This window comes from Globicephala melas, chromosome 14 (genome assembly GCF_963455315.2).
Source record: "Globicephala melas chromosome 14, mGloMel1.2, whole genome shotgun sequence".
Taxonomy (NCBI): domain Eukaryota; kingdom Metazoa; phylum Chordata; class Mammalia; order Artiodactyla; family Delphinidae; genus Globicephala; species Globicephala melas.
This window is the reverse complement of record NC_083327.1, coordinates 22,600,346-22,614,153: the sequence shown is the minus strand read 5'-3', so window position 1 is coordinate 22,614,153 and position 13,808 is coordinate 22,600,346. Positions and strand designations below refer to the sequence as shown.

The window sequence follows — 13,808 nt, the reverse complement described above, 5'->3', positions numbered from 1 at the left end:
TCCCCATCTTCTCACCTCACTGTTTACAAGGGTCCCGGGAATGAAAACTAAGCTACCTCCGAGAAGTAAAATCCTGGAGGAATCACTGGGTTCTAAGAATTTGCCAGAAGAAAGGCAGGAGGGCCTCAGTCTTCTCAAGCTCCAAGGCCAAGTCACATTAGCTGACTTTTGAGCCCATCTGGGGACTATGTGGGTGCCTGCCAGCCTGGGAAAGGAATGTTCTCCCAGCTCCATAATGGGTCTGCGGCTGCCGTTCATCTCCGGGGAAGATGCCCATCAGCTTGGAACTTACTACCCTGAAATCAACAAATAGGTGTGGTGAGTTTCCCACTGTGCCTTTCCAAGAACAGTCAGGGGCTTCCCTTTGGTAGTTGGGGGTAAGTCCTCCCTAGCTAGAAGGGTAGCAGCACCTTTTCGAAAGAAACAAGAGTAGCTGGGGTTTGGGATTTTTTTTTTTCTTCATGTGGAAGAAAGTGTATAGCTGACGATTTTCCTTTGACCTTTTTGCAAAGCAGCTTGAGTTGCAACAGCTCTGCTGAAATGTTATATGGCCTTTTGCTTCAAGGACTTTGAAATCAGCATTGTTGATTTTTCCTCTTTCCTGTCAACCTCGGGTCCTGTTTCTGTAGTGTTTTATGTTTGCTGTCTGGAGGATTTAAAATACAGTAGCTCTTGGTATAGAAGGCCTTTTGACTTTCCCTGTGGCCAGAGCTATAGGTATATATTCTGTCTGAAAATAAGTAAACACACTGTAGAGCAGAAGAAGAATTGCTTTGTTGTCAGCAGAGGGGGAGACGCCACGAAGCCCGAAGTGCTGTAACCCCTGCTGTGCAAACAAGCCTCCTGCCTGGTGTGGAAACATCCGTGTCCCCAACAGACAGACCTCTGTGTTATTTAGGTACCATCCAGGATCTGAGTGTCTGTTTGTTATCCAAAGGGTATAAAAGGGAAATCAAACATTCTTTCATATCATTATAAGCCCTGTGCAAACACAGCCTGTGGACAAAGCCCTTTCCCGGGTCCATAAACAAGGAGCTGTTTGTCCTGACTGCCCGTCATTAGCGGCCAAAGCAGGGCTGAGCCGAGCATGGTGTCATGTGCACTGTTGCGATTCTGCTCTCTTGGGCCAGAATTTGACAGGTGTCAGGGGACAGAGTTCGCCCTATGGAAGTTCAGTCAGAGCACCCACTGGGATCCTTCAGCAAATGCCACGTCTAACAGGCTCAGAGCTATGAAGTAACCTGACTAAGCCATTGCACCCAGCCGCAGGAAGGCAGATCTTTAGTAGGATTGACTTTGTGCCTGGGGATTAACGAGCCACAAATGCCAGGATCCAGACTCATGTCTGCCTGCATCTGATGCAACCAAAGCAAAAGCCTGAGCTTACAATAAAATACCTCCCTCTCACTCCCCTGAACAACCCGGACATAACGCTGCAGCTTCTGAATAGTAACGAGGACCTGGTTTCTTCACCCCAAAATATTTTGATCAGTTAAGCCCAGACCCCAGTCTGATTCTCTGGTCACTGAAGTTCACTCGAGTCCACTTGTTCCGTCTTCTAGAGCTGTGTTGTCCAGTACAGGAGGCATACGTCACACGTAGCTACTGAGCCCGGGAAACGAGGCTCATCTGAATTGTAATGAACCCCCAAGTGTAAAATACACTTCGGATTTTGAAAATTTGGTAACCCCCAAAAGGTGAAATATCTCAATAATTTTTAATGTTAATTACATGTTGAAAATATTTTAGCTCCATTGAGTTCAATTAAATATATTATTAAAATTAATTTCACCTGTTTCTTTTCACTTCCTTTAACGTGGCTAGTAGAAGATGTAAAAATCACACACGCAGCTCACGTTGTTTGCATTGGACAGCGCTGGCCTGGCTCCTGAAGGAAGTTTAGGTTTATAGTGCCATCTGCTGGTCCACCTAAAGCAGACGCTAGTGTAAGCGGGAGTTCAGCCGTCCGAGCAGGGAAACACTGTCTCTTGGCCAAGCAACATGCAATCTTCCTCTTCCAGAAGCTTCTGAGCAGGACCAGAACTGACCCCTCAAGTCTCTGCCTTGTCAGGAGTCTTTTTTTTACTTTTTTTATTTTATACTGGAGTATAGTTGATTAATAATGTTGTGTTAGTTTCAGGTATACAACAAAGTAATTCAGTTATACATATACATGTATCTATTCTTTTTCAAATTCTTTTCTCAATTAGGTTGTTACAGAATATTGATCAGCATTCCCTGTGCTATACAGTAGGTCCTTGTTAGTTATCCATTTTAAATATAGCAGTATGTAGGGATTTCCCTGGTGGTCCTGTGAGTAAGGCTCTGCGCTCCCAATGCAGAGGGCCTGGGTTCGATCCCTGGTCAGGGAACTAGATCCCACATGCATGCCGCAACTAAGAGACCTGGTGCAGCCAAAGTAAATAAAATTCTTTTTTTAAAAAAAAATAAATATATAAATAGAGCAGAGTGTACATGTCAATCCCAAACTCCCTAACTATCCCTCCCCTCCACCCTTCCCCACTGGTAACCATAAGTTCAGTCTCTAAGTCCTCATCAGTAGTCTTGAAGAGGGCGATGGCAGACTGATGGAAGGTGCAGGCCTGTGTTCTCTACCTTGTGGGTGCTGAGGAAGCCCACAAGAACAGCAGTTCTTTTCCTAAGAAAGATTTCAAACTGCCACAGGGTTGTAAAGAAGCATGTGACAGAATATAAGGAGAACATAGATCCATCTCTTAAAAGACTAGTGTCCTCTCTTTGGATGACGCTTACCTGCCTTGATTTGTCAAGAGCTTGAAAGTAGGACTCTTTCTGATAGTATCTGCATCGGTTATCTGTTGCTGCATAACAAATCACCCCAAAACTTCGTGGCTTCAAACAATGATGATCATTTAACATCTCTCACTGTTTCTATGGGTCTGGAATTCAGGAGTGGCCCATCTGAGCACTCCTGGCTCAGAATATCTCATGGGGTTGAAGTCAGATGTTGTCTGGGGCCAATCCCTGAAGGTTTGCCTGGGCCCAGAGGACCCATGTCCAAGGTGGCTCATTCATGTGACTGGTGAGGTGATGCTGGTTGTTGGCTGGAGGCCTCAGTTCTTCTCCACGTGGGGCTCTCCACAGGGCTGCTTGAGTGTCCTTGAGGCTCAGCAGCTGGTGTCCTCCAGAGACCACAATCCAAGAGGCCTAAGGGGAGGCTGCACAGCTTTTATGATATAGCTTCAGAAGTTACACACCATTACTCCCGCTGCACTGTATGGGTCAAGAGGCAGGAACACGCATCCCACCTCTTGACTGAGGAAGGTCAACATCACGTTGTAAAAGAAAATGTGAGAAGGGTTGGCCATTGTATTTTCCAAAAATACAAAGTCCCTAATGGGTGTATAGCACCGTGCAACTAAAAAGCGTGCCCCAGTTTTGCAGATGAGGAAATTGAGGCTCAGAGAAGTAAAGTAACCAGCCTGCAGTCTCACGTCTGGCAGGAAGGACTAAAGCCCAGTTCTAACTCCTAGATCATACTGGTATAGCCCCTCCAGGTTCTTTCCCTATGTCTCCCTTATGCTGTTGTAACTACAGATTACACTGACTGTTTCATCTTTCCAGCATCTTCACGGTGTGCATTGCTCTCTTCATTCAAGTGTTTTAGATGATTCTTCAGTTGATGTCTGTCTACAAATTGTCATTTTACTGAGTTGAGACTCAATGGGAGTAGGTTTCAACTAACTATAGAGCCCTTCTTACAAAAGTGCTGTAGCAATGGCAATGTATACATTTTCCAATATTTTCCATGCTGTTTGCTTCAAAGATCTCAGGAATAATAACCACATTATAATGTGTGTACTCACATTCTGTTTGATTATCTGCATATTACATCTTATTTATTTTTGAACAGGAAAGAATAATCACTGCCTGCTTCAGTCGTTTTCAGAGTAGTTGGTCATTGTAAAAAGGAGGTTTTTCCAATTTTTGATGTTCCACCTGCCAGAATGAAAACAAAAATCCAGCTGCCATAATCATGTTCTGTTATTCTTGGTTCCAGGTCAAACTTCCCTTTCCTGTAGATCAAATCACAGATCTCCCAAGGAATGATTTCCAGATGATGATTAAGATGCACAAGCTAACCTCAGAGCAGTTAGAGTTCATTCACGACGTCCGCCGGCGCAGCAAGAACCGCATCGCGGCCCAGCGCTGCCGCAAGAGGAAGCTGGACTGTATTCAGAACTTAGAATGTGAAATCCGCAAACTGGTGAGTTGACCCGCCCTTTGCTGTCAGCAACCTGGAGTGACCGGGGCTGATGCAAAGTTACAGTAGCGAAGGCCAGAGAGGTAGAGAGAAGGCCACCGTTCAGGGAAGTTCGAGTTGATTTTTAAACGAGTTCTCAACAAAAATAATAGCTTTATATCTGTAATGCGTGTGTCTGTGCAGATGTGTGATTGTTTGTCAGTATTTTATATCTTTTAGCCATTTGTATATTTTTTTAAATTTATTGACGTATAGTTGATTTACAATGTGTTAATTTCTCTGTGCAGCAAAGCGACTCAGTTATACATATATATACTCTTTTTCATATTCTTTTCCATTATGGTTTGTCACAGGATATTGAATATAGTTCCCTGTGCTCTACAGTAGGACCTTGTTGTTTATCCATTCTATATATAATAGTTTGCCTCTGCTAATCCCAAACTCCCATTCCTTCCCTCCCCTAGAGGTGCTTCTTTTTTATTTTCCATTCAACATGTGCTGAGAGCTAACATTTACTGCATGCATATGTGGACCAGATATTATTCTAATCTCTTTCTGTAGGTGATCACATGTAATCCTCACATCAACCCTATGATTTAGGTTCTACTTTATCCCCATTTACAAAGGAGGAAACCAGAGTGCAGAGAGGTTAGGTAACTCCCCGCTATGTGGCAGAGCTTGAACGCAAACCCAGCTGCCTGATTCCAAAGCTTATTTGCACTGCTTTCTCCCACCTCCCATGGAGGAGTGTCGGTTAGAAGCAGGACACCAGCCTCCCACCAGGGGTCGCTCAGCCACGTGATCTCTTGAAGCCCTTCACAGCCCCAGGATCCTGAATTCTGCCTCAAAGTGGCCGTCACCTCCTCCCTGTGCCTGAGAGTATTTTGTCTCGGGGAATAATCTCCCATCTCCCACGCCTCCCCCTCACAAAGAGCTCTGCACTCCCTTCTCCTTGATAAGCAACCTTAAGCTGCAGGAAGTAAATCCAGGTGGCCTCTGGCTCCTGACTGTACCCTTGAAGGCAATTAACGCAACTTCATTCAGCTCAGCCTTTCTGCCGGCCAAATCCTGGAAACTCATCCCACGTGCCCTGTCTGTGTCAGGCTGAAGAAGAGGGAGCCCATGGACTGTGGTCATGATCTAAGTTTGGGTCCTCAGGCTATACGTGGCGGTCCTTTGCCTCCTGGTAAGCCGTTGTCCTAACGAGAACCTAAGAGCAAAATAAGACATTTGAGAAGCCGAAGTAAATGTTACCTATTATCAAGATAGTCCTGGACCTCGGGGTCTTTTTTTTTTTTTCTCGCTTAATTTAATTAACACCAACCAAGCAGGGGAAATGTGCCCATGTTCAGCGGCTGCCATCACCTACAAAATAAAGGCCAAGCTCCTTCGCAAGTTGCACTGTGTTCTCTGTGATTCGGTCTACCCTCCAGCATCACCTTCCTCTCCCTTCTTGGAACTGGACCCCCAATAAAATCAAACTGGATGCACTTCCCCTCAGCCCCATCTCCTGCTGTTTCTACCTCTGTGCTCATGCCTCTGCTATTTCTCCTCTACCTCGGACAGTCCTCGACTGTTTTTTTCTCTGACGACATCCTTTGTTCCTTAAGAGTCAGGTTACTTTCACCTCTCCAAAAAGCCCCTTTCCTGAGTCCCTGGTGAAGCTGAGCACCTGTCTTCAGGGCCCTGATCTGACCTCTGGCTTCATACTTACCACATTAGTCTTGCATTATCTGTGTATGTGTCTGTCTCCTTAGCCCTGGCCCTAGACTGTAGGTTCCTCACAACAAGTGAGGAGCCTCTCAGGAAATGTCTGTTGCCCTAAAATGTATTAGAAATTGTGACTGAGTCATGAGATTACAAATTCCTTCTTTCCTTCAAATTTTTCTTTAATGTTGTTTTAACAACAACAAAAATGTTTAATTTAAGCCAACATAAGGAAGCAAGTTATTGCTGCTGATGCGTGTGGGTCTTTGGAAAGCCTGCCGGGCTTAAGTGGGGACCCAAGCAAGGCTGAGCCTGCTGGGTATAAGGTTTCCGGGCCTTAAGCACATGTCTATAGTAAAATTCGGCCCTACACTCTTTTTCAGGTACGAGAATAACTGTTATCATCCATATTTGAGAAACGCCTGATTTTTTGTAATTAGCACTCTTCCCTGTGTAATTTTGTAATACTGAGCAAATAGGAAAATCTAAGCCATACCCCTGGCAGATACCTAAAGCCCTTTGCTAATATTGTTCGGTTGAGAAACCAAGAAGGCGTCTCCTATTTCTCCCCCTGCTTTTTTGGAAACCCCTTGAGTAATGTGCTGCATTTCCCTGCTGAACGAGAGTGTCGCGTGCTCATCGATGTGCACCTGTGACTTAGAGCATCCTGTTCTTAACCGAGGCCTTGATTTATACTGCCTTTCCTGCAGAGAACCAAAACCCTGTCACGTGCAGCATTTCATCTTCTTCCCCCTAGAAGGTGGCCCAGGACCTTTCGTAGATCAGTGGACGTGGAGGGGTGGGTGGCTTGGCCAGGATGATGTGGCAGAATGGAGACCGCGATCCCTCCTGGGGCTGGTGTTGCCTCCCATTTTGCAGACTTGCAGGTCCAGGTAAGGAGGTCCAAGCTGCACAGCCACGAGTGTAAGATTTCTTCTCTTTGCCAGCCCTCCGGATGTGTTTTACTCCACACCCGCCCCCGCTCTGGGGAGTGGCGCCCTTTCCCGGTGGGCGGGGGCAGTCTGGTCCCGCCCCGCGAGGCCCGTCTCCCGCGCCCACTGGCTCCCGCCCACACCCACGCGGTCTCCAGCACGCCACTCACTCTGCTTTTGCAAACTTGCGAAATGTATTCCTCTCGAGTTGCACTTGTACATCTGTTTATTTTTCATTTTTAAAACATGTTTTCTTGATAAATTTATAAATATTTTAGCAGGTGCCCTTTCCCCGTGTAAATCTCTGTCTCCGACACACATGTCCACACTGTCTGCCAGATTGCATTCGTCTTTCGGCACGTGCACCTCCCATGTAGGAGACCCACTGGTATGTTTGCTTCTCTCTCTCTCTCTCTCCCTCTCCCCCCCTCTTTTTCCCATCGTCTTGCATCCTCTCATCTCTCCTGCGCACCCTTGTAAAGGGTGAGGACTCACTTACTTCACAGCGCTTCAGATGTCCCGTTTCTCCATCCATTTCACTGCGTGCACCTCACGGAGCGTCCTCACACAGCTAGTTATGGGAAAACCTCCATCAGTCTCCTCTGTGGTGGCTAAATTCACCTCTCTGATGGGGTGATGAATTTTAGTAACACAAGAGCTTATGTGGGGTTTCCTCTAAGGAGAATATCTCAGAACCCTGGGCTGGTACTGTAGGGCTCAGCCTTCTCACCTGTCCCTGCTTCCTGTGTCCAGAGAGAACTGGTCTTGGGACTCACTGCACAGTCCCCAGCCATCTGTGCCGTTGTGTTCAGTCCATCAGCTACAGAGGCCAGAGAGCCTACTGATATAGGATTTTTAAAAAAATAAATTTATTTATTTATTTTTATTTTTGGCTGCATTGGGTCTTCGTTGCTGCGCACGGGCTTTCTCTAGTTGCGGCGAGCGGGAGCTACTCTTCGTTGCGGTGCGTGGGCTTCTCGTTGCGGTGGCTTCTCTTGTTGTGGAGCATGGGCTCTAGGCACGTGGGCTTCAGTGGTTGTGGTGCACGGGCTCTAGAGAACAGGCTCAGTAGTTGCGGTGCACGGGCTTAGTTGCTCCGCAGCAGGTGGGATCTTCCTGGACCAGGGCTCGAACCCGTGTCCTCTGCATTGGCAGGTGGATGGATTCTTAACAACTGCGCCATCAGGGAAGTATAGGATTGAATCATGTGAAACTGCTGATTTTCAATCAACTGGTTGATTTTTTTTTTTTTTGCAATTTTCATTGTCTTTTTTCTAAATAGACTTGCTTTTTTCAGAGAAGTTTTAGGTTCACAGCAGAATTGAAGGGAAAATACAGAGTTCCCACCTGCCCTCTACCTCTGCACACTCACAGCCTCCCCAGAGTGGTACGTTTGTTACAACTGATGAAGTTATAATGACACATCGTAATCACTCCAAGTCCATCATTTACCTTAGGGTTCACTCTTGGTGTTGTATGTTCTATGGGTTTGGACAAATGTATAATGAATGGCATGTATCCACCATGACAGTGACATAGAGTAGCTTCATCTAAAAATCCTCTGTGCTTCAGCTCTTCATCCCTCCCTCCCCCACCCCACTCCTTAGCAAACACTGATCTTTTTACTATCGCTATGGGTTTGCCCTTTTACAGAATGTCATATAGTTGGAACTGATGGACTGTTTTTTGACCTTCAGAAATCGCAACCTAATGCATTTGGGGGAGATTTTCAACTACAAGGTTTGGGACTGAGAGTTTTCCAATGGATTCTCTGCAAACCCCAAATTCCAGGAAACTGGAACCTTGATTCTCTGCAGTTTTCTGGTTGGTGGTGATTTTGCTGGTCTCTCCGCTGGGCCTCAGAGAGGCATGAAAAGAAGCTACCACGGGGAAGGTGTCAGGGTCAGTGGCACATCTGGGTGGGCTGCTCAGATGGGAGACTTGGCAGAAGTATGTGTCCAGGCTCTCATCTTTTAAGTTTCTAGATCCTGACCTAGTCATTTATGAGTTACACTATAATGTAGGATGCAAAAGCCAACGCTGGAAAAGCCCTGGAACCTACTGTATAGCACAGGGAACTCTGCTCAATATTCTGTAATAACCTAAATGGGAAAAGAATTTGAAAAAGAATAGAAAAGAAATAATGAAGTGGGCTTGTATGATTCCATTTATATGAAATTCCAGAGAAGGTAGATCTATAGAGATAGAATGCAGGTGAGTGGTTGCCTGAGGCGGGGGGTAAGCATGGGGAGTGACTGCAGTGGAAGTGAAAGAGATTCTTGGGGTGATGGGACTGTTCTAAAATTGTATCATGGGATGGTTACACAACTTTATAAATTGACTACAAATCATTGATTGTTTCATACTTGAAATTAATGAATTTTATGGCATGTAAATTAAACCTCAATAAACCTGTTAAAATTTTTTTAAAAAGAAAAGAAAAGAAAAGCTCCAGAAAACAGGATGCTGGGTCCTCCCATTCAGGCTGGATCAGGCCTTTTCTCTTTCTTCTGTTCAGGTGTGTGAGAAAGAGAAGCTGTTGTCAGAGAGGAATCAGCTGAAAGCATGCATGGGGGAACTGCTGGACAACTTCTCCTGCCTTTCCCAGGAAGTCTGCAGAGATATCCAGAGCCCTGAGCAGATCCAGGCCCTGCATCGGTACTGCCCTGTCCTCAGACCCATGGGTCTCCCCACAGCCTCCGGTATGAACCCCGTGCCCTTGGGCGTGGAGCAGAACCTTGCCGCCCCCCAGTGTGCGGTGGAGGAAAGCGTGCCCTGCTGCTTGGAGCAGGGCACAGCGGCCCCCGGGCCCCCATGGGCGCCCAGCAGCGCCTCAGAGAACTGTAATTCTGCTCGGAGGCTGGAAGGCACTGACCCAGGAACCTTCTCAGACAGAGGTCCTCCTCTGGAACCCAGGAGCCAAACGGTGACCGTGGACTTCTGCCAGGAAATGACTGATAAGTGTACAACCGATGAACAGCCCAGGAAAGATTACACCTAGTGACGGCCTGCCTCCTAATTCTCAACCCTCTCCCACCCAGGTGTCCATGGGTCAGCCTGCGGTGCCGTTTGTCTGTCGTCTGGAAGAACCAAGAAGGAATTTGGTGCACACTACAGCAGTCTTAGCAGCAATACTGTTTCCAAGTATTCTCTCCTCCCTTCAAGCAGGAGCGATATATAGTTACCTTCACGATGGTGCTACCCCTTGCTCAGGCAAGGAAAGACGACAGTGCTGATGCTGTCTGTCTGTGGGTTCATTTCAGTCTTAACAGGGATAGACTATAACACCTCTAGGACCCAACCACGGATTTTTTTTCTCAGTGGCCCATGTCACAAACCCTATCTCAGGAATTTCTTCTGAATGTTCAATTTTTTTCATTGAAGACAGCTTCTATACACATCAAAGTTTTATAGCTAGACTGTACATATTATATATAATATATATATAAAATATATATCTCTCTCCATATGCAAAAGTCCTGCATGCCTCAATTTTCTCATCCTAAAACTGGAAACTTCGTTTCTCGTTTATAAACAGGTTCCAACATTCCTCTTCTTTTGTCTCCGACGCTAGAACTAGTTTGTAATTGTTAAGATGGTCGTTTTTCTTGCTTCACAGTTCACTTTCAAGTTGTGCTTATTTATGGACAGAATTCAATGTTGGAAGCTTTCTTTGAGGTTTTATTTCAGACCTTTTTTTGTTTGTTTGGTTTGGTTTGGGCACCATCAGATGGTGCCAGTTGAGTATCGTGGGTTTGGTTTTTTCTTGCAGATACTGTACAGTCAAGGTCAACTTTGCCACTTGCACTGAGTTTTGGGTCAAACCTATTTTCTTAAATGAAGTTGTCACTTCAGTATAACTCAAGTAAACTGTATATTCTTTGCTTTTAGTTAAAAAAGTAAAACAGTTAGCTAATTAAAAAAAGCACTCAGGTGATAATTATGTAGGAAAAACAATCTTGCCAAATAATGAATTCATCCTAGGATGTAGACAATAATCTGCTTGAATATTTTTATATTTCACCTCCTCCCCACCTTTTCCTAAGCAAAGTTTAAACGCAGAGAGTTCAGAGTTGATGCTGGATGTTCAGATTCCTAAGTGGGGAAAGAGTTTGGACGTCTCACTCAAAAGCGCATCGAAACAGCAGGAATCGTGATTTTGTACCAGAACTCAGCAGGCATTGGCTCCTAAATAGCAAGTTAGAACTGTTTTCTCAGCCCGGGAGTAAGTCCCATTCATTTCAACACTTCCCCAGGCCTCTGCTTGCTCTCGGAAGCATAGGATAGTAGGAACTTCTCCGTCGAACGACTTGGCTGCTCAGCAAGCCAGCTTCCCAGCCCAGGACCTGCCTCCTGCCAGGGACTCACCTGAGGGGGTCTGAATCACAGCCCTGGGGGTGCCGCCCTGAGGTGGCTGTCCTGGGGTTAATGCAGCTGGCCCAGAGTAGGAGAGAGCAGGACAGATGTTAGCCTGAGGTTTGTCCCTGACGCAGGCAAAAGCATTTCTTTCTCCCTTCTTTCTCCAAATGCTTTGAGTTGAATTCTGAGATTTTTCCACCCTTCTCTAGTCCGAAGGCAGATTTCTTTCTGAGGCTTTGGACACGACGTGGCCAGGAGCCCTCCCTGCCCCCCACTCACCAGGCACACACCTTACCCTCACCTGATGATCATTTCCTTCTCTTGCTGCAAAACTAGTTGGCTTGCAACCCACAGAGAGCAGCTTCCCTTGGCTCAGGGGGCACGTTGGCCCCTGGCCACGTTTACAGGAAGGTGTGCCGGACGCCACAGCCGGCGCAGGGGAGAGATCAGCTCCCTCCCTCCTCCGGGCCGGCTGCAGGAAAAGTCCTGAACAGTCTGATGTGGGGATGGGGTGGTGGGCAGTGGGGACTAGGTGGTTGATTTTGTTTCTTTATTTGTGCCATTGTTTGGAAGATATTAAAGCTGCATGTAAAAGGGGAAATTAGTATATGACGTAGGCGAAAAGTGAAATCATAGTAACATATGTTTTAGTATTAACTTTTTTCTGTACAAATATTAGTGCTAAATGTTTAAATATGTATGAATGCCAGAAATTTGTTGGTTCATGCGGTAGGATTAAAAAAAAAAGGCTTTTCTTTGAAAATAGTTCCACTTTTAAAACCTGCCTCTGGGTTTTTGTTTTTTCTCACGTGTGTATGTATGGTGCGTGCTCGTCTGAGACAGACTGTGATCCAGCTCTGAGTTGGAGGTACCGTTTTTCTTGTGGCTGTTGGGATTTCTTGGCCTAGTAGAAGAGTTCTGTGCTTCACCGTGAGGTTTGCCTTTGGGAAATACTGGTGACAGCTCGAATTTAAACTCGTTGTGAATCATGTGATCCGTCACAGGCGTGTGTTCTGGTAGAAGAGTCGGCCAACAGTATTTTTTTGGTTTTTTAACTCTCTTGTTGCCTTTTTTAAGTGACCTCCTCTTCTTTGGAAAAAGGAATGTTTTCTGCTCATATCGTAACAAGGTCTAAACCAGCCCGTTGGCGTGACTGACCCTGGTACCAACACATGTGCATCTGGTAGTCATGGTCCCATTCGTGCCGTCCCCGTTCTGTTGTCCTGTGCGGCAGGCCTCCCGCTGGGGGGGGGAGGGGTGTCCTCTATTCCCCTCCCTGCTAACTCAGCCCACAGTCTCCTCCCACCAGCCCCTGCCTCGCGTTTCTTCCTCTGCCCCAGTCACACCCCTGCCACTCTGGCCGTGGGAACTGGTTAAAAACACTGCTGGAGAAACTGTCTTTCGATTTCTTAGAGATGTGAACAAGTTATTGGGATTTGGTTCACTATCGACCAGGAACAAGCGACTGGCTTTGTGCAATTGTTGATGTGACGCGTCTGTGTCTCTTACGGCTCCGAACCATGTGCTTGTCAAGATTATTTCCGGGTTGATTCAAAGGGAGGACTAGCTGGGGACCAGAGTCCAAGTTGCCTCAAGTGGAATTTTAAAAACCAGCCTGTCTCCTTTCCCTGGGATCCCTTAGTGCAACTCATGTCTTTTCTGAAAGAGAAAAGCAAGTTAACAGCAAGGAATAGCATCTGCACGGCATGGTGACATTGAGTGGTATCTTTAAGGGTCCATCCTTACAGATATAAAGGACTCTTCCAGCTACAGAATGTTCAGGAGGGTCCCTGCGACAGGCGAGTTGTGTCTCCAGGTGGCTGGGTCAGGCATGGGCTGTTGGAACGGGGACAGTGGAGGTGGCCCTGTGGCTAGTTAACATCCGCCTGAAACTAGTCCTCCCATCGGATCTGCCTTTGTTTTACTTGTGTCTCCGGACAACCTCACTTCGTTCAGGTTGGTCAGGCTTGGGCAGGTGCATGCTTTGCCGTATGTGTCTGTTTCTCTTCGTTATCTGGGGGTGCCTTGAATAAAAGAACTTCATGACATACTGATTCTGGAACAAAACTGTTGCAAAAACGAACAAAGAAAGAGCTGGCAAAGTTACTAGCCCACCTGCTCCTTCTCTTCTGGGTTCCCTAACAATGACTCAGGCGTCAGAGGTGATGCTGCACTAGGAAATGTTATTTTGTATAGTGTACAAGTAATTTATTAACTGTCTTTCTAAAGGTATGCTGCTTTTAAGATGCACTATGATTTTGGATTTAATCCTTGTGTTGCTTTCCCAAGGAAGTAAAAAAAAAAAAAAAAAAAAAGGCTGGTTAGTATGTCAACTGCCACTTCTCCTTGAAAAGGAAGGCAGGGACCAGCAACAGGACTTGTATGAGGGGACTGCTAAAAGCCAGGTGGGCACACTGTGAAGTCCAGTGTACCATCAAGAGGTCTAAACCTACACTTTCTCTTTTAATGCTTTATGATTGCCATTAAAGAAGAAGAAACAAACAAAGGTGTGAAAATGTTACACCTTTTAAGAAACCACTGAATCCTGTCCCTTCAAGCTGATCCAC

At 46.1% G+C, this 13,808-nt stretch overlaps 1 protein-coding gene across 2 annotated transcripts in view; it reads left to right on the top strand.

Annotated features, from left to right (window-relative positions):
• The window catches only part of BACH2 (BTB domain and CNC homolog 2), a 359,382-nt gene extending 345,826 nt beyond the window's left edge, over positions 1 to 13,556 (top strand). For both annotated transcript variants that reach the window (XM_030859506.2, XM_060283794.1), the window contains exons 6-7: positions 4,040 to 4,246; positions 9,401 to 13,556. In XM_030859506.2, coding sequence (XP_030715366.1) covers positions 4,040 to 4,246; positions 9,401 to 9,883 — 690 coding nt within the window. In that variant the 3' untranslated portion in view covers positions 9,884 to 13,556. The remainder of the gene's footprint in view (positions 1 to 4,039; positions 4,247 to 9,400) is intronic.
• The last annotated feature ends 252 nt before the right edge of the window (positions 13,557 to 13,808 follow it).